This window comes from Cyrtonyx montezumae, unplaced genomic scaffold (assembly GCF_038088225.1).
Source record: "Cyrtonyx montezumae isolate F1298 unplaced genomic scaffold, pur_monq_1.0 scaffold_3, whole genome shotgun sequence".
In the NCBI taxonomy this organism is placed as follows: domain Eukaryota; kingdom Metazoa; phylum Chordata; class Aves; order Galliformes; family Odontophoridae; genus Cyrtonyx; species Cyrtonyx montezumae.
Genome location: NW_027072034.1, coordinates 87,206,969 through 87,231,601, shown reverse-complemented (window position 1 = coordinate 87,231,601; position 24,633 = coordinate 87,206,969). Strand labels below are relative to the sequence as shown.

At 39.5% G+C, this 24,633-nt stretch overlaps 1 protein-coding gene across 1 annotated transcript in view; it reads right to left on the bottom strand.

The window, feature by feature from the left end:
- Positions 1 to 24,004, bottom strand: part of LOC136052271 (alpha-2-macroglobulin-like) — a 42,611-nt gene extending 18,607 nt beyond the window's left edge. Inside the window, 20 exon segments of the mRNA XM_065742254.1 lie at positions 586 to 712; positions 1,619 to 1,847; positions 2,123 to 2,249; positions 3,601 to 3,700; positions 4,395 to 4,565; positions 4,774 to 4,923; positions 5,253 to 5,395; positions 6,622 to 6,685; positions 8,169 to 8,396; positions 8,686 to 8,847; positions 10,063 to 10,172; positions 10,308 to 10,422; positions 11,053 to 11,176; positions 11,930 to 12,014; positions 13,136 to 13,304; positions 16,162 to 16,182; positions 16,879 to 16,931; positions 17,496 to 17,652; positions 18,950 to 19,133; positions 23,859 to 24,004. Of these exon segments, the coding sequence (XP_065598326.1) occupies positions 586 to 712; positions 1,619 to 1,847; positions 2,123 to 2,249; positions 3,601 to 3,700; positions 4,395 to 4,565; positions 4,774 to 4,923; positions 5,253 to 5,395; positions 6,622 to 6,685; positions 8,169 to 8,396; positions 8,686 to 8,847; positions 10,063 to 10,172; positions 10,308 to 10,422; positions 11,053 to 11,176; positions 11,930 to 12,014; positions 13,136 to 13,304; positions 16,162 to 16,182; positions 16,879 to 16,931; positions 17,496 to 17,652; positions 18,950 to 19,133; positions 23,859 to 23,956 (2,617 nt within the window). The 5' untranslated portion in view covers positions 23,957 to 24,004.
- Positions 24,005 to 24,633: the final 629 nt, after the last annotated feature.

The window sequence follows — 24,633 nt, the reverse complement described above, 5'->3', positions numbered from 1 at the left end:
CAACCATTACTTGCTGATAGAAAGTAGAGAATAATTTTTTTTCCTCTCTTTGCTTCTGTGTAGCCTTTTTTTCTTTTCCCTTTAGTTAAATTATATTTATCTCAACTCACGGGCCTTTTTTATTTCCATTGTATTTTCTCACTCACAGGAGAAGTGAAAGGGTGATTGTGGTGTTCAACTGGACAGAATGCTACAGTTATTCAGCAAGAAGAACAATAGAGAGGCAGATCTTCTAAATCAAACACTCTTGTTCTGGGGTGCTTCAGAGGAAGCAAGATCAGAATACAATACTTCAGATATACCCACATTAAATTCTACAAAGCTCCATAGCAAAAACATCTAAGCACTTCACAAGCATTAAATGAGTTTGTGATTTCTACACAAATGCTGAGAAAAATAAGGCCCACAGTCCTTATATAGTTCGTTTGGGACCCAGAAACTGCATCCTAATATTATGTTTCAGCCCCAGGAATAGAATTCTCTCATCTAGCTTAGATCAATTTCTTTCAGATAGGTTTGGGGCCACCAAGTTCCTTACACAAAAGGTCTGATGTTAACAACAAATACGTGATCCCAGACTCTTACCTAGAGTTTTTGCTGTTACTGCCCAAGCCACAGTTTTCCTTTCATTCAGGCAGATGCAGTAGGATTCTTCCTCTTTCTCTGCTGGAGCAGCCAGGAAATTGGTAGATTCAGCTAGAGACACACTGACCTGCCGGTTGTACAGAGGGGTGTCATGAAGGCTGGAATTGCAGAGAAGATGGAATTACTGAATACAGAGCAGAACATGGACATGAGAAGTGAAGCTGGTCATACTGTGGGATTGAGGACTAAATGGATACAGTGGGGCAAGAAGTGATAAAGTGAAAAAGACTGAGCTTTGCTTGATTGTGAGAGATTGGTGAGATATATGTAGACAACAGGACATGAATTTTTAGAAAGGAAATAGATTCAGGGAAAATAGAAAGCATGGATAAGTTATGTAAGTAATGAAAAACAATGACTATAAATATAGCAATGAATTAAAGACACCTATCATAATTATAATTATAACCCATCATAACAGAGGTAAAACTCTAGCTATGAAATCATCACCCAAACTCTGTCTGTTCTTCTTTAATGGTGAAAGAACACAGGTAAGAATAGTGAAGACATACAGCTCTGCTCAAGTGTCTTAGGGGCTGATACAATAAATTAGAGAAAGTCTATATATTCCAGAAAATGTAGCATGCATTGTGAGATGTTTATAGGAGATGAGTCTAAAAGCTAAACATTTTTATCCAACTCTGGTGAACCTGAGCTTTCCATATAGGTAGGCAATTACACTGATCTATAGGTAACACAAGTTCCTTGTTTCTATAGAACAATTAAATAAATACAGGATGTCAAGGCTAAGAGCCCCAGCAGCAGAGCTTTATGTTCTGAATCAAACATTTCAAAATTTCATTGGAGAATCAAATTTCTCCTTCATGAAATCCACCAAGAATTCCTACAGATATTTACCTATATGAAATTATAGACAGAGATCAGTCAGCTGGCTTAGGAAACTATGTTATAAATGGCCCTCTATAGTCTTCCTTAAGCTTTCAGACTGAACAAAGTTGTGAATGTCTCTTACCCTGATGCAGGCTGTCAGGTAGTTGAAAACAGTGGCTTTCAGCATGAAGACCTCACCACGCACTACAGAATAAGGCAGGGTGAGCTCTACAAAGAAAGGCTGGAAGGCTCTGAGGGACACAGTTGGGGACAGGCCAAAGCCTGTGTCTGAGGACATGCAGAATGCACTGGCTTTCCACTCAGTGATGGTGTCAGGGATGGTCACATCTAGTTCAGCATTTCCCTCAGAGCTGGTGAGGAACAGAGAGCAAGGTTTCAGTCATATTCTGATCATCTTTTTTTTTTCCTTTCTTTCTCAGCCTACTGAATAAATAGTACTGACAACAAATTCCTGACCAGCTGGAACACGGGCACTAGCTCTGGCACATCCTCCTGAAACATCCTGTACTTAGCATCCTTGAAAAATCCCTTTGTCTACTAGAAATATTCCCTCCCCAAAATATCAACACTTTTATTGAAGCTTAACTATCTTCTGAGGTTTTGCCCCAATCCCATAAACACTTACTTCACTGAAACTATGTCCCAAATCCATGTCTCAGGGAAGTACTTCCGAATGGTCTCCACAGGATTACCAGCATCCATCCCTTCCAACATTGCATAGTCTGAATCATCAAGCAGTTGCGATGCACTGACTAACAAATTTGTTACAGGAAAGAGTATGTCAAAGTGGTTATTCTTAGATAAAATTATGAAACTGAAAGAACAGCTTGGATCATGGGTAGACACACAAATTCAAAGTCTGAGCTGCCTCTATTTAGAATCGAACACAACATTCCCTGCTCTACGTTCTTAGCCTCCCAGCAATTGCTTACTGGAAACAAATGTATTGTTCTTTTGTCATTTCAGTATTTCAAGTTTCCTAAAGCTGTTGCTCTTACTGAGATTGAGTGGGGTTGATCATTCTTATTCTACTGCCAGCAAATCCAGAAATGCCAAATGAGTTGGTCATAATGAGGCTACTGAGGGTGCCTTTCTATTGCACTAAGGAAGTCAAATGTAGAACTCTCTGCCTCCAATATTATGATTGCATATAGTTTATATCATCGAAAAGTGGATTGTATTTATACATGGCCAAAAATTGCAGTTACACTTATTCTTCCTTTTCCCCAATTAAAATTCTTATGAGCTGAATCTTTTCATCTCAAGCAACAAGCAAATAACTAGTTCCAGAGTAGGAAGACCAATTCTGACAGTGTTTCACAGTGCTGTGCCTTATGAAAGGTTTCCCGCCAGTCTCAGAAGACTTTTCATCCTCTTCTAGCACATAGTTGTTTCAGGCCAAGCTCTGAAGACAGATCCGGCATTTCAAAACAGAAGATATATTTGTAATGACTAGCAGGTTCCTCAAGACCAAAAACTATTGTTTGTAATAGTAGTTGAGCTAACAAAAAATCAGACATTTAAGAAAAAAAAGTAATATCTTTTTTTTCTGTCTTTGCAGTCACTGAAGCTGCAAAGAACTGTAGTGACCTACACAGACACTTAAAGTCACATGAAGGGGAGAACTGGGAACAGAAAATTTTTTTTCCATTCCCAGTGCAACACATCAGCCCGCGAATTCTGATCACTTTCTGGCTTACTTTTGCCATAGTTATTTCCCTAGCTATTGCTAGAATGTAACTGCCTAGAAGCAGCGACTGTCACTGTTTATGTTTCTATAGGTGAACCCTGATTTGGTAGAATAAAGCCTACACTTCATGCTTGGCACAGTCCATCCAGTGTAGATGGATGGTCTTAGCATCTACAGGATCCTTGTTGTAGGGCCTGATTCACTGAGCACATGGTCTTAACCAGACACATCTGTTTAGGTTAGGATAAGGTATATCACTTTCATATTTCAGGACTGAATCAGGCTGGCATATCTGAGTACAGAGTTTGATTGTTCTAGAATAATTAATATTCAAAGAAGTATTGTAGAAGGAAGAAGCATGATCGTAAATTTTAGGTAGTTATGCAGAGATAAAGGGAAGCAGGTCTTCTTACTAGAACCACTGTAACTTCTTTCCATCAGATGCGCTGTGTAATGCTGGCAGACTTCAGGCTTATGGATCTTGTTGCTAGTGAAGACTTTTAAGCCTAGCAGCTGTTAAATAAAAAGAAAGAACAATAAAAAAAGCAAATAAGCTTTTGAAATTAAACTATTTTAATATGTCAAGCATAGACGTATCTGGAATTGGTCAGAACAGCAAAGGCTTGTTTATAAATGCTAAGTAGACTGGTTCAACCCACATTATTGAAGCTTTATCACACACTTATCCTAAGGCTAAATCCTAATATGATTAAATGACAAGCTCAGAAGACCATAGTCTGCCTTGGGGACATCTGTCTTGTTGCAAATGATGTGTGAAAAGCATTGGATTGAGAATACCCAAAAAATCTAATGCAGGACTCTTTAGATGGGTATGTTTATAGGTTATTACAGTAATTGGAACCTTATTAAAACACTATCTGCACCAGATAGAGAACTTGCATGCCTGAGGAAGGTATTTCTAATATTAGGCCACTACTCATGATGTTTTCCTTATTTGAGCCTATTCACAGGCTTCTGCGCTAGCATTCAGGAGACCCCTCAAGGTTTTAATGGCAGAGGAGCAGTTAGGTACCAGCAATAGGCTATACAGAGGCAGTGACCGGACCTGGCTATTGTCTTGCATATACAGGTTAGCAAGCTCACACAGCAAATATCATTTAAAAAGACCTTCATGACAGGGAAGACAATGAAAGGATACTATATTCTAAAAAGGAATAAAGAAGGAAAATCAAAGTCTGGTGCTTACTTTGAGAATGTCATAAGCATCAGCTTCACCATCGGGAGAAATGGGTACATAGGTGAATCCATTTAATAATATGTTGTCAAGTGACACACAGGGGTTTACATCTTCTTCTTCCAAGTAGTAGTCCTTGAAGCTATAGCCCCGGAGTTCCTTGACTGGGAGAAGGTCATACACCTTTGGAAATGCAAACAACCAGCTAAAAATGTGGCAAGCTAACACTCACAGGGATAAAGAAACTAACAGTCCAGTGTCAAAACATGGCTACTAAAACCAGATATGGTGAATACTGATATAAAAATACATGGCCTCATGTCCATCTTGGTGCTAATAAACATCTAGTTAATTTTTGTATTACTTATTACTAGAAACAGCAAAGACTTACAGAGCTGGGAGAGAGCTCTTCTTTAGGCTTCATGAGGAGAACACTCCTGTCCACAGCATGGAGGGCACACAGGGATCTTGGTGAGGAATGGAGTTTCAGGCTTGTGTTGGAGGCAGGAAGATTTTCCTCGGATACAAAACTCAAGTTGACCTGCAACCCGAGAAGTAGTTTTCCAGATGCTGTTACATGCTTTTAGATTCCGAAGTGTCTAGGTTTGTGAATTGAGTTCTGCTAGTGCTCTGCAACTCTTCTAATATATTCAGCTTTTACTAGTGTGATTCATAATGAACAGTGGTTATCTTATTATGTTATCTATTTTGCAGTTACAGCTTTGTAACCTATTCTGAATATTAGTTACTAAACTTCAGTCAGTGTCTGATCAGACCACTCCATGAACCCATCGTGAATTCTGCCTCCATGATGAAATTAAGAGTGAACTTATGGCCATGAGACAAACAGAAACCCTGATTTTTACTCACTTTATTGGGAAGGCAATTTTCAACCTGGAATTCTGCTGTACTAGCAATGACTTCTCCACTGGGTAAAGTGGTATACACAAGCATCTGTGCCAGGGGAGTAATATTCACCTCAACAGGTAAGATCAACTGGAATATCCCGTAAGCTAAAAGAAAGAAGAAATTCTAAAATATGTAAACAAGAAGTTCCAGCCTGTATATTTGTCTTCTCAATATAAAGAAGTCAAGGTTCACTCATGCTGAACAATTTTAGTTAGGAGAAGCATGAATACTGATACATGACTGAAGTCTATGTTTATTGCTGAGGACACCTGCATTCAATCTGTGATAGCAATTATGTAATAGCCAAATGTGATGTCTGGTGGGCCTCAACATGCCCTCTGGATTCTCCCCAGCTATCATCTGGCATTACCTCCTGATGTTCCTGACCCCTTTATTCCTCAAGCTCCAAGATCTTCTTCTGTATACAAAACAATAGATGATGAAAAAACAAACCAAACCAAAACATAGAAATTGGGGGGAGATGTAGTGAGTGGCAGCAGTCAAGGCTGCAGTATGACTGAAAAAAGTTCATCACTGTTACTCCTAGGCTAGTACTTACCTGGAACATGAAATTATCACCTCAACTACAGTGGGAAATGCTCCTTTATATTGAAAGGATCTTTCTAGCTGGGCCTGAGTTTAATTTCACAGTCTGTATGAAGGTGATAGAAAATCTCTTGGTACAAGTCAGGGTATTAGTCTAGTTACTACAACTAGTGGGTAAGCAGAATTTTTTTTAACAACCTCCCATGGCATCACATCTTGAAGCAACCAAGATCTTTTACTTCTGCATACAGTTTATTCCCACTGTGGTGCAAATCCTCATAGACTTCCAAAATGTTTTCCCTGGTCTCATTGTCAAAAGACTTTTAAAGGTGCAATGCTGACAGTCTCAGTCACATAAATGTGTAATCCATGAGCATTTATGCATATAAAATTGCACACATTGGTTGGAACATAACATCCCAAATAACAGCATCCCCAAAGATACATAAAAACGGGAGACAGAAGGAAAAGGAGACACATACTTCTTCCCACTCACTTGTGGGTATGACAGCACTGGCAAGTATTCACAATCAGAACTGATTACACTGGTCATTAGGAAAGCATTGGTTTGAAAGAAAAACATCTGTGTATTTTCTCTATATCTTCTAAAATATGTTGGTCAAAAGCATAGCAACAAACAGAATTCAGACAAAACAAAACCAACTCAAACTGTTTAATCTAAAAAGAATTAAATTTCAGAGTGTTCTTTTTTTTTTTAATGTTTCATTATATCCTCCTACTCCCCATCTCATTGTAGATGCTGAAAAACCATATTTCTGCTCACCATTTCCAGGATTCACAGTCAGATCATGGGTGTCTGCTAACATAATGCTGCCCTTGGCCATCACCTATGTAACGGAGAAAGATTCCTATAAGCACTGCTAGTAGTGGTGAAGGGAAGAAAAATGAATGTTCACTGAGCAAGCTGTAGGATGAGTGAGTGTGATTAGCAGTAACAACTGTGAGCAAAGAAGATATTAAGTGAGTCAGACTCAAATTTGCTGAGTTTTTTAAGCCAGAAATGTTTCCTCCTTGAAAGACTAGTGTTTCCTCATTATTCAGACCCAGTTTCCCTTTTGTACACATTACATCTATACTTCAGCAGGTTCAAATACACTTTGCCTCTGAATTCACAGAAGTTTCTGCACTGAGATACACTTTTATAGCATTTTTGAATAGACTTATGACCGAGGACTGTCCTCACTTTACTCTCACTTGCTTTGTGAAACAGCATGTAGAAAAAGTGAATCAGAATTATTTCCATAACTCACACAGAGGTTGAATAGAAGAACATAGGCTGTAAACAGCAAGTACCTGAATGAAGTACCTGAAGTCATGTTTAAAGCAACATCCTGAATGCTACCTGTAATTTTCTCATTTCTAGAAATAGTTTTCCTACCAAAAAAGCTCTTTATACTATTACTGCATAATTCCATACTCCATATGGGAGTTTCAATTTATGGTTAACAGCCTTGAAAATAAGCACATAGATAAGTCTTACCAGTTTTCTATTCTGTTTCTTGTAATTATATCAAGATAACTCCTTATAACTCTCCCAGATGTTTTTTATAATCCATCAGAACACAAATGTCTGTTCCCCTGATTTCTTCTAGCTCTGCATGGCTATAAAAAACATCTCACCTCTTCTGCTAGTATCACTAAATGAAATAGCCAGGAAAAAAATTAGGGGGAAAGAAATTCTATTTGAGTGTTCACCTGATTCTTTCTCTTTTCCCAAGCAAAAGTCATGTACTATTGATAAGTCACAGCTGAATTAGTTTATATTCTCTGCTCCCAGGAATGAATCAAATGATGGTTCCCAATGCAAGCATGTTACAATTTGTTCCAGTTGCCTTGGTATCCTGAACTTTCCATCACTGATTGATTTACGAAAAAAAGCTCTAAATGTATCAAGCTTTTCCAGTACCGTAGCTAGAGGCTTTACTTTTTGGTATCTATCAAAATACTGAGAAGGAAACAGGTTTCCAGTTCATCTTTCATCTTCTTGTAGAATGCTAGTTTCTGAGCTGTAACCATATATAGGAACTAGAATTTGAAATGGGGTAGAAGAATATTAAGAAATGAGAGCCTTGGCTGTGCTTAAGACAACAATATTTTGTCTCTCTTCTCTTAATCAAACACAGACAACCTACCCAAGTCAGAACAAAAAGACAACAAGGGAAACGTTATGGAAATGTATTTAAGTCCCACTGTTAGAGGTCATACTTTCAGTTTCAAGCTCCTCCCCACCATTACTGGCTAAAGACTAATCATGTAGCAATGCAGGCATTGATATGGCCATGGATCAAAGTAACCACAAACAATTCTTACCAGATAGTAAATGACAATTTTCCTTTGGTGTTCAATAGCTTCTGGTGTGAAGATATAGTGCACCTGGATCTCTGTGGAGGAGCCACAACTTAACATCTCCAACTTGGGCTCAATTTTGAGGAAGCTCTTACTGGGGGAGTAAAACCGACTTATTCTGCGCATGGCGTGCTCATATGAAGGCGTGATCCAGTCACTGTCATAACAGTTTAGTTCAGGTTTATATTCAGCCTGATAGAGAAGAATAATAAATTCACAGATGACTAAAACTAGACAATAATTTACATGAATGTCCATGGGCTCTGGCTATGCTCTGTATTTCCCATTCTTAGATGAAGATCAAGAGAGAGAGATGTAGAAAAACATGCACAGGAGACAGAGAAGAGAGGTGACCTGCCAAAAAACTTGCTTCATCTCTGTTTTGGCAAGAAGGTCAATGACTTATGGGTGCATTCAGAACTCTGCTGAACAAAAAAACAGAAGCTTATCTGAGGCCCCTTGCCCTGTTTCTGCCACTCACTCGAATTTCCAGGGAGGCTTCTGTGAACGTGGTAGTATCAAGGGAAAACCAGGAGTGCCCCTGCTCATCTGTAGTGTAATTGCCTTTGTATAAGTCTCCATTCACAGAAATCCTGATGGTTTCATTGGCAATGGGAGAATCATTACCATCTACCAGCTTCACCTAATAAAGCAAAAGCAAACTTCAGGTTTTAAACTAGAAATAGAAATAATTCTTAAGTTCTACAGACCTTCCCCCTTCTTCCTTGCCAGGCTGGATGTTTCTTATGGAGGAGATAAAAATGGAAGAATCTGGAAATATGCATGGTGAGTCCTAAGTTGTTTGAGGCAGCAGATCTTCATTAGCAAAGCAATTTAATCATCCCATGGAATCATAGTGCCTTGATTTTCTTAATTGGTTTTAATTGTTCTATTCAGCCTCTTTGATAACTTCCATTACATATCACCTGCCTCTTAGTCCAGGAGCTCTGAGTTCAGTTAGGCTTGTGTCTTGTTGGAGCATTAGACTAACCTGCATCACAGTTAGATCAGACTCAGCTCTTTCTCCTGCTGTTCCCATTATGTTGACTGGACTTCCTTGTTTGAGCTCAGCCCTGACTCATTGTCTTACATTGCCCGGTGACCATTGGGCTGTTGGTAGAACCTGAAATTGTTAACATCCCTGTTCTGCTTAGAACAGTTGGGTACTGTGGGAATGTACTCCTGACAACACCACCATGCCTGTGTTACAGTCACACTTTGCTCCTAGCTAACTTTTCCTTGTGGAATGGCTCATGCTTGCTGGTCCCTGATGCTACTCTCATATGACAGAAAAACAGGCTGTCTATTCTTTACTGTGATGAAAGTTGGGAGGTTCAGGGACGTGTTTATCAGGTACCCTGACAGACAACAATTTGTCTGCCTTTGCAGAAGTTACGTCATCTGCACACACTGCTATTCCAATCAATGAATTTGCACACCAACGTCATGGTTTTATGATTTTTGTTATTGATATTTGAACTCATAATGTCATGTAGAGCACTGGAAGTTAGAGTTAATGCTCCAGTTCTGTAGACTGCCAATTTTCAAGTATCTGGTTCTAAGAAAAGAACTACATACACCAGAAGAATTTCTGCTTCCATTTTCTGTTTTCAATTACAATTGTGTTGTAATATTGCATTCTGATATAATATTTAGTAAATTAACTTTCCTCCTCAGATCACTGCTGCAGTTTTAATTTTAGGCCCATCTTCCTACCCCTTCCACTTCCCACCTTCCCCCAGTGCACGAGTCCCCCCTGCCCAATTAGTCATGGAACTGGACTGAACCAGCCCTTAAACCACTGACAACTTGAGTTTGCTGTCACAATACACTTTCCAATGTCTCAGAAGTTCCCTACCATCCCAAAGAGTGGTATCCCTGGTCTGTAATGAGAGTCCAACAGGTCAAAGCTGACTTTGCTCATGATGGATGTGATTTCACAGGAACCTGTTCCAGTCACAACTATTCCTGAGAGAGAGCACAGTGAAGAGCAATTATTAACAAACTTTAACATTTTTGGACATTTCACTGTACCTTCCTCATCTTTGCCAAGCCCTCCTCCTTTGGCCTACTATTACTTTCCTACCTCCATGGGACACCTACCTGTGCCATCTTCTGTGATCTTGCCTTGCACCTCAATGCTCATCTCATATCCCCTGCGCCGGAGCTGAAATATCTTGGTCCTTACTACAGCAGAAACACACCCATGAGCATCTGCCTAAGTAAGGGTTTGGAAAAAAAAATAGAAACAAATTTGGTGCCTTGTAGAACATATAACATGCTTAATTTCTGTTCGTGTAACCTCAGATTTATGTTCTTAATACTTAGTTCTCCAGCCATGTAGAGAGTCTCTTGTTAACTCCCTTCTGCCTCAGTTTGTCTTCTTGTTTCTTTCATTGTCTTTACTCTCTTCCTTTTTGTACTTTCTCCCTTCTGTGTTTGATCCATATGTTATATTGCCTTCTTGTATTTTCATTCTCTCTGCTCTTTGCTTCCTGCTGGTCCTTTCCGCAGTTATTAAGTTCTTTCAAGGGTTTTTTCCAAGTTTGGTGATAAATACCAGAGACCTCACAGCTGCTATTTAGTTGCTAATTTCATTGGGATAAGGATTTCAGCTGTTGTTTGTTGTTGGCTTTTTTGTTTTGTTTTGTTTTGTTTTCATTTCTGTTTACAGTTCAATGACTGATCTCTTAAGAATGTCTTCCTCTGAGAACATTTGCTTTTTTCTGAATAGTGTTATCACTGATGTCCTACCATCTCCCAGCAGTCGCAGATTTGTGCTCTTAATTTAGACAACACTGCCTATTAGTCGTAAGAAAGACTATTACATTTTAATCTTGTAGCTCACCTGTCTGGTGAATTCTTCACATACAGCTTCTCCTTCTTTTCTATAACAATGTGAAGCAGAATGGGAAAATTTCCGGCACACTTGGACATTCACCAAACCAGGGACAGGTTTCCCATAGGTGTAACTATAATCACAAAGTGTTAAACAATATATTAGATGATGAGACAAGCAGTCAGAGTCACATTCCAGCATACCTTCTTAAGAACTTTTGTGGATGACTTAGTAGTGCTTCTTCTTAAATCCCAATCTGACACTCTAATCATTCTAGTGATTATGTTTCCATCATTATAATGGTGAGATTCTTACATTAGATTCTGATCTTGGTTGGAAGGTCTCCATAGCAATGCAGAAAAATATTGCATAACATTAAGTCAGTTGGAAGTATCCTTGTATCACAACCAGTAAAAGGTTTGGTGAATAGGTAGACAGGTACACATGGGCTCAAGCAGAACAATGTATAAGTTACAAACTACAACATTGGTTTTGCACAACCTGCTTAAGTAATGCCAGACCTAACATCCCCAAGTACGGGAAGGTTCAGGAAAAGTAGAGAAGGTCTAACTGATGAAATGTAAAGACAGAAAGAGAAAATGTAGAAGAAATGTAGAAGAAAATGTCTAAGAAGACAGAGAAAACTGCTGATTGGTTTGACATCACCCTGTAAGGAACTGGTAAGGTAAAGTAGTAGCCTCAGAACATACAGGATGGAACAAGGCTAACTGCAAAAGATCTCTATTAAAATTTAAAACAACAACAACAACAAAACCTTCCCCAGGCCTTTATTTATTTATTTATTTATTTACTTATTTGTTTGGTCTCATTGGAATGGAGAACTGAAGGATGAATGAGAGAGATTTACTACAGCTCTGTGACTCACAGACCACAGGTGGACACTGGAAATTCCGTATCCTCAATAGTGATCATTTTAGGCAGCTTCACCAGGACCTCATACTTGGGCAGCACTAGATGGGAAAGAGAAAATCTGATATGAGAAGAGTGAAGAGCTGTGTACTGCACAGAAACCCAAACACAGAGCCAAACTTACACAGAGCTTAATAAGAACCATCAATGGACTTCAGTACTGCTCTGCTACCTATTTTCTAAGTTTTTGTAGACTTCACTACCATTTGTTTTTAAAGGGAACTAGGGTGGGTGAGGGTTGTAGCCTCAACCTTCCCTCATTTGCAGCATATACTTGTGTGACCATATTGGCATCAGACAGCTATGTAGATTGCTCAGCTATGCCTATTCAGATGGACACACTGCTATCTTCAAGTTGCATTCCATGTTTCACCACACATAATTTTCAGTTAAGTGAAGCAGTATATATAATAATAATTGATTCTCTCTTGATGTTTCTTATTGTTCTGGAAAACCCATCCAGTTTCAGTCTTCTTTGGAACAGCATCCTTTGTTTTCCATAAACTGTGAGTTCTGAGCAATGGACTGGGTGAATCAAGTTGTATACATCCAGGGGAGACCCATGGAGAACCAGCATGGAGCACAGGCCAAGGATTTCCTCAAATGCACACAGGCTAGGCAGAGACACATCCATACACAACACAACCGGGTGTTAGAGAAGGCAACTGAAACAGGACATTGCTCCTTACTCAGTCTCCACTACCAGCCCACTTTCATTTTCTTATATCATTTCTTGAGTGTTATCCTTTGAATTGGGGTGCTATGGTTTGTTTCCAACCAACCAGTTTCTAAACTTTTCCAGAAACAAGGAGGAAAAAAGAAGAGAGAGGGCTAAAAGTGGAACAGAACTGATGAAGAGATTGAGATCACCAAAATACTATCACTGCTTGCATTGTATCTAGTGCTACTTGCAGCAAGCTGCATGCCTGAAAAATGCAAACTTGGGGTGGGATTCACAGAGAAGCCATGAACTGAGCAATATCCTTCCGTATCAGCCCCTCTTAATTCCATTGCCTTTGTAGTCAGATTTCTTGTTTTCTCCATGTCATTCCCAAGAAAAAGATGTCATTCCCAAATTCCCATGTCATTCCCAAAACCCAAAGAGGCTGGAGTAAAAGATATTTCATCAGCCTCACTTGCAGCCCATATCTCCTTTCCTTACCATATTCCTCCACAGTGAAGGAGTGTTCCACATGGGACATGAAGTTCTTCTGCACGACTATTTTGTAGGAGCCTTGCATGGGGTCAGAGGTGAGGGGGAAGGAGAGCTGTGTAAGGCCAGTCTCCAGTTCTACCCCTTGCCATTGATACACATGATTTCTCTGGGGATCCTGCAGGTGAGGATAGTTCCACGTTACAAGTAAGTTATGTACAAAGTCAGGGCAGTTTGGTGAAGGAAGCTCCCAGGGACAGAGCAGAGGAGGGAGTGTCCAGTAAATACACATCCAAGCTGGGAAATGCCTAGTCTTAAATATTCAATTATCTGTGAAGAGCTGTGACTTCAGGAGCACTTACCTGCCAATTCTGCATAACTAACATGCAAGAAAGCATGTTTTTTCTTACTCTGGATGTCCTGTGCTGTCTCCTCAGAAACCCCTGCATGCTTACAAAGGACAAGGCCAGGAAGCTGGAAAAGAAAGACTGACAAGGTAGCAAGACATAAAGATGGACAGAAGGAATCAATTGAGCATGAGGAGAAGGAAAAGTTTCAGATAGACTCCTTCACTTGCTATGCAGTCTATTACACTAATTTTTCTGTGCTTGGAATAGAATGTGGTTGAGCAGCAGTGCACAGCCTGCAGAGGAATTAGATACCTGTGAAACTAAACAAATCTACATGTTTAAGAGTCCAAAGCTTGAGGTAGAGTGGGGATGCAGGGGAAGGAGCACAGAGTGTATCAGAAGTGCATCCAACATATGTGCATCCAGCTGAGATCTCTCCTCCTTTTCTAAGACGTGCTGGAGTAGACATCACTACAGCAGTTGAGCATTCCTCACTATGAATTGACTGTCAATAGACTGCTTCAAAATCATCAGGTCAGCCCCAAATTTCTCACGGAAGTCACTGAACTAATTCAGTGGTGCCCTTTCCAGGCACCTCAGCAGCATGGTTGTTTACAGCATTTAATTTCCTTGTTGCTCTGTGTGCTGTATGCTGGCTGTCATCAAAAGCCTATTTACTCTATATAACTCAAGATAATTTCTAGTGGGGGTACATTTACTTTTCTTAGGTTATATTCCCATGCTTAGGAAAATGATGATGTGAATGTCATCTTAGACAGAAGCCACCAGTCAGAGACCAGAGGAGTCTGTTCCCATGAAGCACCCTCTGAGTTTGGGGAAGGCACAGTCAATAAAGTATCCTGTGGTTCTGATGAAATCATCTGTCATAGCTCTTAAACCATGGTGAAAAGATCACCACTTGTTTTACAAGTTACACCACTTGGCATCATTAAAAGAGAAATCTGAAATTCTTTTAGAGCTGGGCTTGTAACCTTGTTGCCATATCTGTGATGCACTTATGGGGAAGGCCTGAATATCAGTTTGTTTTTGTTTTAAATGACAGAAACAATGAGACAAATTAACAGGTCAGAAATAGGTTCACACTAATACCTGCATCTGTGGCTGACTATGATCAGTTAGCAATATTAAGGATGGAAGGATGTACAATTGTTTCCATTTGTTTCAATTTAATGCAAATATGAGGTAAACTGCACTGGTGGATCTGATTAATTAAAACAAAACAATAAAAAAGAAACAAAATAAATAAATAAACAAACACACATACACACAAAAAGCAAATCCTAGAGAAAAACAAATGGATGAATTTGCTGTTAGATGAGTTTCCTATTCTACAAGATTGCCTCATAGGCGTATGTGAAAGCCAAAGAGCAGTACTACACTGAGAAGATGCAGCAAGGAAGGGAGACATGATGGTGGGAGTGGGGGGTGGTGGGAGTGGCCTTTGTAAATCTTTGTAAAAACCACTGACAAACACTGTGCCTCACAAGCTGGAGCTGAAGGTTCAGTGGCCTTCCTAGTGTTTTCAAACTGCAACTTTCAATATTTCTTCAAAAAAAAAAAAAATCACAAAATTATTGATTGCCGTGTGTAGGCTTTCCTTTTTGTTTATCTCATGAAATTCCTGTGTTTAGTCAAGTATCATCACACTGAAAGGGAAGGGACTTGTTCTTTTGGGCCTCCAAACTCAGAAGGCACTTCTGAGATATTTTCCTCTACCTCATACCTCACACCACAATAGTCTCTTAACCTTATTTTTCTCCTGCTATTAACAGACTGTCGGTTGCCAACCAGCTCTCAAATGTGTTTTGGTAGTTTGCTGAGGAGAAGAGAGTGACAGCACACTGGCAAGAGGATAGAAAAGATCTGCCTTCCCTGTTCTGGCAACACTCCCAGCTTCAGAGAGACAAAGCAGAATGAAGACAGCAACCTTAAGCTGCAAAGTAGTACTACTAGGACTATGTAGGGTGCTTGATCACACAAACCAACTTGATATTTGTGCATACTAATAGAACCTTTTTTGTATTGCTACCATGACTTAGGACATATCACTAGGTCCTTCCCATCAGCTTTCCACTAGAAGATGTCCCACATGATAACTGTGAAGTGGTTTACTCAGCTAAAATAGTGGGTACTTCATTCATTCATTGGCAGAATCATCCTTCCTATTAACTTCTGTCTGCCACTTAAGTTCAACTGTTAAACAAAAACAACAACAACAAAAAAACAACCAAACAAAAAAACAGGCTTGTTTGAAAAGACAGAGGAGATGTCTTTAAAATACATAATTTTATTTCTTTACTTTTACTTATGTATTAAATGTAGTAATATGCTTTTAGACATATTTTGCAGACAGATAGTTCTAGATCTGCTTGGGAAGAGGAACAAGACATTCTGATAGGAGCTCTAGGCATGTGTAATTCTGTTCACAGCATGGCATGTACTCATTAAGTATTTTGGTCCTAAAGCACAGAATCCTCAATCACAGAATCAATGTTAAAATGTATTTAGATGCCCAAATATTCAGTCTTCCTTTTTATAAAGGAGAAAGGTCATGCATTCATCTGTTTTTGCTTGCACCTCAGAGTGAAAATACAAGTACTGGGTAATAATACTTCTGTGCATTCACATTCTGCTGAAATAATATACATGTAGTTATCCACTCACCTGAACATAGACAAATGGAAACTATGGGGAAAGAACACAGGAAAATCAGAGTTAGAAATAAAAGTCACTTAGGGATTAAAGCAATTTTCATTTTTGAACTGAAAGTCAGAAAACCAGCTTGCTAAGAAATCCTCTGAGCTATTTTCTATGTTTGCACTTCATGCTCAGTTCTTGATTAATAAGGGAGTTTTCTCTATAGTATTTTAGATCTCCATCTTGTTGTCTCGCCATGGTTTGAAAATATGAAGTAAGAGTTTCTAAATAACTTGTCTGCATGAGGATTGATCAACTGAGCTGAAAGGTGGACTTATACCAGTGACCAGTTTCTTGAAACTAAATCCTTTCCATCCTTCTTTCTCAGTCTCTAAGCATGTGGCAGCACTTACTTCCAAAAGCATCTGTACATCTGTCACATTCAATGGAAACTTGTCTCACACATTTTTCTCTAATGAAATCCCTTTCTACACACTTATCCACATACATTCCTTTGAAAATCTGTTTCTAAACATCTATATCACTTTGAAAAAGTGAAGCAGTCAATGGAAACAGATGCACTGTGTCCCAGACAGAATATGACCTACGGGATAGGCCAGGGCTGTTGTGAGAAAGGAGGGATCATTTGCTGTAAAAGTTCTCTTCAGTGGTTCTGGATGTGGATAGTAAAGGTGTTTACTGGGAATTAAGTCTCCTGGTTAAAAACAAGGAATTTATATATACCTTCTCATTCAGTGGGTGAAAATCTTTATCCAGTGAGACGATCCGGAACAGAACTGAGGAGTGTAATGGAAAAGAAGGAAATTTCATTGTTAAGGTTCATAACCATTACCAGTAGACAGCAATGTTTCAATAATTTTTAGCTCAGATTCATTTCACTGATTGACAGACTCTGAAATGACATCCCTAAGTTATGGTAGTAATCAATTTACACTCACTTTCTTACTGATGGTGAAAGGCAGATAAATTTAGAGGGAGAATCAGATCTTGACTGAAATGAGTTATCTGTGGGGAGTGTTTGTTCTCCTCTGTTGGTTCAGGTGCAGCCAAGGGAGACAATGCTTTGAAGTCAACACAGGTTTGTGCTTCTAATTGAGTTGGTGGAATGTGAATCTGTGCCTACATCTGACTGAGATATTGTGCCCAGAGGATGGAGAATACAAACAACGATGGTACCACATGCCTTAGATCTCAGCTGACAGAAGTAAGATTTTCTTCTGGCTCTAATTTACAAAAAAAAGAGCTCTAAAAACTTTTCAATAAAAGTATTAATCCTCCATGGAATTAACCCCAGAAGTTTTTTGGCTAATTAGAGTTAACACCAATCCAATTCTCTGCACCTGTCTGTCCAGGCTTGTAGATAGATTTGTCTGTCTGGACAAAGACCAGACTCTCAGGATTCTTGACCAGCACTGACTTGCGGCTTCTGAACTGCAGGGTCTCTCCCTTCACTGTCACAGTGAGAAGTGCCACTGATGTGCTGTTCGATTTTGAAAGCTGAAAAAAAGGAAGAGTGTAACAGCTTTATTCATCCACTTCATTGCACTTAGCCTTTGCAGGATAGATTATTATCTATGTCCAAAAAAATTCTCTGAAGAAACATCAAAGACATGGGTGGAAAATAAGAGTAAGACATGATTTTTTTGTGATGGGAATTTGGAGGATCTCATTGAGGGAGGTGATTCTACCCATCTGCTTCTCTGTAGGATCTGTTGTAGTGATAATCAGAATGCTGGAGACCCTCTCCTATAAAAACAGACTGACGGAGTTGAAGTTGTTCAGTCTGAAGAAAGAAATGCTCTAGGGAGACCTTACAATAGTCTTCCAGTACCTAAAATGGGCCTACGAGAAAGCTGGGGAGAGAGTTTTCATTGGGGAGTGTAGTATAGGGGGAATGATTTTAACTTAAAAAAGGGTAAATTTAGATTAGATATTAGGAATAAATTCTTCAGTATGAGGGTGATTAGGCACTACAACAGACTGCTCAGAGAAGCTGTGGATACCCCCATCCCTGGAAATGTTTAAGGCCAGGCTGTATGAAGCTTTGGGCAACATGACCTAGTAGGAGATGCCTCTGCCCATGGCAATGTGGTTGGAACTTAGATGACCTTAAAGGTCTCTTCCAATACAACTCAGTACAATCCAACCTGAACCAACCCAACCCAAGTCTTTCTATGATTCTATGATTCATTCAGAAACTGTTAAAAACACACTGATCTTCTCCTTTTCCTTGCATTTTCTCCATGATCCTTCTGCCTCTCCTTCCAAGACTGTTAGCCTTCTCCTACCATCTCTTATAAACTTTCCTCTGAGAAGTACTGAAACTGATCTTGCGCCATCCTATCATTCATTAAAATGAAAATCATCCCAAATTTATTATTTTGGAGTGGTACCAGCCGCGTACATTACTCATCAACTAGCCTTCTGCAAGAAACATGAATAAGCCCAGAAGGAGAAAAGGTAACACCATGGACTTCAAGTTAATTTTCCACTTCCCCATCTTCTATGGTTCTCATTCCAATTCACTCTTTTTCCTCTGAGTCTTGAGCGATCAGATCAAGATGGGCTTTGTTCTACTTTAAAGTCAAAGTTCTAAGATAAAACATCTCAAAAGAATTCCCTAGGCCCTGCATGCACAGTCAGGTTTCCACATCAAATTATTTTGTTGTTGTTGCTTGGCTCAGCTTAGAAGCCTTCAATTGCAACATCTTATTTTTCATCTTTGAACTGCTTAATTCTACTGCATCTTAGCAAAAAACACAAAAGATATGCCCACAGGGATTAGACTACTCACAGAGTAAGGGATGCAGGTAAATAAATCCTTCTCTGACACCACATCATCAATCAAACTCCTGTTTTCCCCTTGATACTCAAGTGTAGCACTCAGTGTCACAGATTCATTCAGGTGAGTCAGCTGAATACAGACTTTCTCAGGAGAGTCAGTGTGTATCAGAAAGGGCAGAAGCACCATGTACTGCCTGGAAAAAGAAACAAAGCAAGAATCAGAACTGTTAAATAGTATTAAGAAAACAGTGAAAGTTTTCTAAAATGGAAGAAAATTAGCAAACCAGCAAGTCTAACCCACTACTATTGCTGAGAATTCAGTGCATAAACATGATTATACATCTTACTTTGGGTTTATGCATGTTAAACCACCTAACTAATTTGCCTAAAAATGGGAAAATGCTTGCAAAGTAGAAGGACCAATTTCTATGCTAATAATAGACAGTCCTTTATAAAGGCTGCTTTGTTCAGCTTCACAGTGGGGAATAAGGATGGCATGAAAAGTTTCAGGCTGTTAACTGATTTTCTGTATTCCACAATCTCATATTGAGACTCAAAAGCATTAGCTGAAAAAGTGGAAATTTAGCAGTGCAAGGGTTTTAAAAAACACCCACTTCTATGACTACTCTTTTTTTTGCCTGTCCAGTTTTCCAAATCCTTCTCATGCTGAACAAAAATGTTGAGTGCTGCAGTTCATTACCATTAAGATGAGCACACAAAGGATTTCAGAAGGCAGTGTTTTATTACAACAGAAGTATACTTGCATATTCAAAGGACTTTTGGCAAAAGCTTCCCAGTAAAGACCTCAGTTGACATTCAGTAAAAGGGATAATTTCACTAATTTTCATTAATAAATCCAATTATTAATACTGATGCAGATTAATTGGTTAAAAGGTAGGACATAAAGGGTAAGAAATAATAGTGCATTTATACAGCAGTAGGTGGTCACCAGTAAAAATCTGAAGGATCTATGTAGAGATCCCTGCTGTTCACTCTATTTCTGAATAATCAGTGAGGTACTGACTAGTGTAGCTGTGAAAAACTGTGATTGTATTGTCAGATTGTGTAGAAAAAAAATGGCAAATGATCTGTTTTTTAAGGGAAAATAATGAATTAAGGAATAAAATATCACCTCAACAGTACACACATTGCGAAGTTTGCTATTACCACTCACAGAAGAATGTTGTCAAGCAGCCTTGTAAAATCCTCATTTAGAAATAAGTGACAAATGGACTATAAGGAACTATTCTTAACTCTCTTTTCTTAAATAAAGGAATAAAGAACAAACCAGAACACATAGTTTTGCTATTGTATAACTATAAAGTATGTTGTTATATTCCCATTTCAAAAAAATGGTTTTAGAAGAAAAGATTCAATGAAAGATATCACATAACCTGAAATCTGGAAGATTAACATTCTTTAGCCCAGAAAAAGGAATGAAGGAAAGCTGACATTGTTTGTCACCCATGACAACACATATAATACACAATGTTACATTAAAATATTAACTGAGTCTTTTAGAAAAATAAAATAAAACAAACTTCTTCACTAAAATACCAAATGAAATCAAGGAATCAAGGAACCTAATGGCATCAAGTACTATAAAGTCCAAAAGATTTATCTTGGTATGACCAGCCTGTGGATCTTGAATTTTCTGTTACACTCAAGCAATCCAAGAATGGCAAATATACTGAGGATGCATCACGTGGTAAACTGCAGCTGACTATCCTTCCCTGGGTAAAGAACAAAAGGAGCAACAGGTACAACTGAGTTGGATAACTGGGATCCTTTGTGTATGTCCAGTGAGGTGCAGGCCATTGAAAAGAAGCTACTGGTATCTCTAAGATATGGTACGTGCCCTACTTTCCCAGCTACGTTAAATTTGGTATGAGACTCATCAAGGGAAGAATAAGACCACCTACCCCATTTTGTAAAGATAAGACAGTTACAAGTGACATAGAAAATAGCATGGTATTACTAACAGATTTGTTGAGGGATGGGAGTCATACCCAGGGCAATTGAACAAAGAAATTGTTACTGTAAGGACTGCGTATGTTCACAGAGAGCTACTGTGAGAAGTGTAGAAATCGGGTGGTCTCATTTCGGACTTGAGAAAAGAGATATCTTGGCAATTCTGAAGCTATTCTGGAGGCAGTGGGATCCATTTCCTTCACAACCAGGCAACAGGATAATATACGGTAAGGAGCCAGCATTTATCTCTGACCACTTCTGCAGCAGAAGCAGTAAAAGGAGGAGCCCCTAGCCACTTAGGGGATGACTTAGAGTTTTTGATTATGCCACATTAACTAGATGCTTACTACATCAATTTCTCTCTTGCACAGCTTTCTCACCACAGCTTCACCCTGTGCTTCCTCTAATCTCATTTTACCCTGTTTACTGTCAGTGGCACTGGCAATCTGCATGCAATGTCCAGTCTACTGAAGGGACAGTGTGACCTAGTTAACAGAGAATTTTGGCCTCATTCGTGTTCACTCTTTCACTGAAATTTTGGCTGATGTGCAGAATGTTCCTTTAAACCAACAAGCTTCACTGTCACTGGAGCAAGTTTATGAAATTCACTGCTTAGAAACCTCCCTTCAGCTGTTTTGGTATGGATCTGTTGGTGGAAATGTCTAGGTGAATTAACATACTATGAAAGCCTTAAATAACTTTGGTGTCAAAGTTCATGCAAAGTTATTCCAGAACAAAATGCTTCTGAGATACCAGCAGAGACTTCATCAGCCTCAGCAGCAGCTCAGTATTCTGAAAATAGATGCAGTGGCTCTGTCAGAAGCAGGCAACAAGAAGGGATAGGAGACCTTAGAGAAAGGGACTTTCTGATTCAAAAATGCTGAGTTTATCTATATAGAGAAGGTAATATAAGTAATAAAGGCTTAAGATGGTCTGATTTTCATGCATTAACTCTCAGCTATCTCCTGGATCAAACATCCAACCAAAGAAATAAATTAGTTTAATCAGCTCTATCAGTCCAAATTCACATCTATTAATTCTAATACCATAATAAGTAAGCATTTTTTTTCTATATCCACTATATCATCAAGCATAAAAAGTGCACTGTAAAATGGTTTACATGCACAACCACATATTAGGTGAACAGGTGAATAGGTGAATAGGTGAACAATGTCTCCACTTTAATTTTTCCAGAATGAAGCCAGAGAAGGAACAAAAATTGTACCATCAGTATGCCGACAGCATCATATATCTTTAAGTTGAAAAAGACCTTTGGATGTCTTCAGATCAACTTCTGTCATGGAAAATGAATGTTACAGAGACCTCCACAGAAGGAGTTTCCACTATATTGCTAGGTCAGCCATCTCACTGCTGCATTAATGTGATGAATAAGTTTTTTCTAGTATCCAGTCTGAAACTCAATTGCCTCTCCTGTGCAGCTGGCCACAACTGAAACAGAAAGGTTAGCAATTGTTGCTGTTCAAAGAAACAGTCTCCTCACACAAAATGAATCTTGGTTGGAAGCTTCATTTTGTTTTCACTCAGAGACCTTCAGTTTAAGGGCAGTTTTGCTCCTATGTTAAACACAGCATCTGATAACCTTGCAGTACTTGGAACCAAGTGAGAGTGAGATCCGTTCTTCTTGCACCTACCTTGCCACTCACTGCTCAGACTCCACTGCCTAGCTGCTCCCTGATGGTTCACTGTGCTCATCTTCTATCTTTATTCTATGGATCTCAACTACACTTCTCTTTATCCCATCTCTCTCAACCTTTTCTCCTTCTTTCCTCCCAAAACAGTGCTCATGACAAGGAAAAAGAGCAACATGTTGCTCATGGGAAGACTGAACAGAATGGATTCATGCCCTTTCTTCCTGATCCTGGGCAGAGATAACAAGAAATTACTGTGGGGAGACTAGAGGACTTTACATAGTCCCAAAGAAGACTTGGCTGGCTGATGTACCCTAGAAGCAGTGAAATAGGGCAGGTGAACAAAATGTTGATGGCACAGTATGAGTCAAAGGTCATTTAATTTTGAGCCTGTCACCACTTCACCTCTGACAACACAGTAAGCAACAGCAGTAAATTCTGCACATTATGCTAAAGCTACCAGTGCTAATGCAGTGCTTGTGGGCATGAAATCTCTAGCAAGCATCACAAGACCCAATTCAGAACCACAGCTCCCCATTCTCTTGTCTTTTCAAACTGGTTTATCCTCTTTCTCTTATTTCTCACAGCAGAGAACTGTGCTTCTGAGAGCACAGTGACAGAAGCAAGGTCTGAAGAATGAAATGGCTCTGTCTGGACCCGAGTCTGTGGAACAACTGTCTCTGGTAGGTGAGATCATGGTGGGGATGTTCAGACAGACCTTCTGCTTGGGGCATTAAGCAGGCTGAACACTGCAGCTATGCTGCTTGTCTGCAGAGCACTCGGGTGGGCACACAAGGAGGAGTGTCAGTGCCTGGCTCAATGCTGGTGAAAGAGAATGTAGGTCACAGATTCTCTTTGAGAACAAGCATGTCTGATGCTGCCAAAGGAAACAAACTGGCTTGAAATAAACAGGAGAAAGGGAATAAACCAGTTTGAAAACAACAAGAGAACAGGGAGCAATGACTCAGTGATCAAAATGAGGATACTACAGGAAAGGTAAGTAAATGTATGTTCACAAAAGCCCAGCCATCTGAAGATTTCTAGGCAGGAAAATACTTAGGTAGAGATGTTGTGATGATACAGGACTGGCCTAGCAGAAGACTGTAAGAAAGAAAATGGAACACTCGTAGTTTTTCAGGTGAGTCAGAGATGGGCTAGTAGTGGGATGCAGGGCAGAAGCAAAAGAAATTGCCACAACTGTTTGAAGAATAAGAGAAAGGAAAAATGACTGGAAAAAGAAGAACTATGACCTCCATCCCTCCCTCCCTCCCTCCCTCCTCTTCCATATTTATAGCTTACGGTTCTGCAGTGGGAGAGATATTTCCAGGGAGGAAGAAGAAGACAAGGAGAAAGATAACTGGTTTGTGGAAGAGCCAGTCCTTCCTTATCATGCTCATCAGGATGCAGTTACTCAAGCAGACACTCAGACTGGTCTGGTGCTGTTGTTTTCTTGCACCCTCTCCACTCTCTGCTGGGTCAGCCTCTTTATAACCATTCTCTGTAAACAGCCCAGGGGCTGGAGGAGATAAGGGCTGGGGGCCAGGACACATCCGGAAATGTGAGAGGCTGCAAGGAGGAGCTGGAACAGAGGTACAGTACTTGGCTAGAGACTTTCAAAGTGGGGGAAGGGCATTTATTGGATAGTTCTTGAATTAGAAATTTTTGAACCACTCATGCTCTGATTTCTTTCACCCATCAGAAATCCAGACTTAATGAAATTAACTGCATTCAACACAGTGTTACTTCCTGAGGGCAGCATTCCATTTCAGAACTCTGATGTTGGGTAATGTCAAATTTTGAAGTCAAAAGAAAGATTTCTAGGTATGCTAAGAACAAAAGAAACCCTCAGGCAAAGAGAATGCATGTATTATATTAACATTATAGTTTTCTGAAAAAACCTCTTACAGGGCTGCTACATAAAGATTAGTCAATGCCATTGGGTGCTATCCTTGCCTCCCTAGCATGGTGATCATGTTCCAGCATTCTGTGTTATCTGCTCTGAAGATTTCTGGTCTAGGATGGAAATGTTCCAACTGTTCTTCTCTTTGCCAGATTCAGAGCTGTGCTGTAGGGA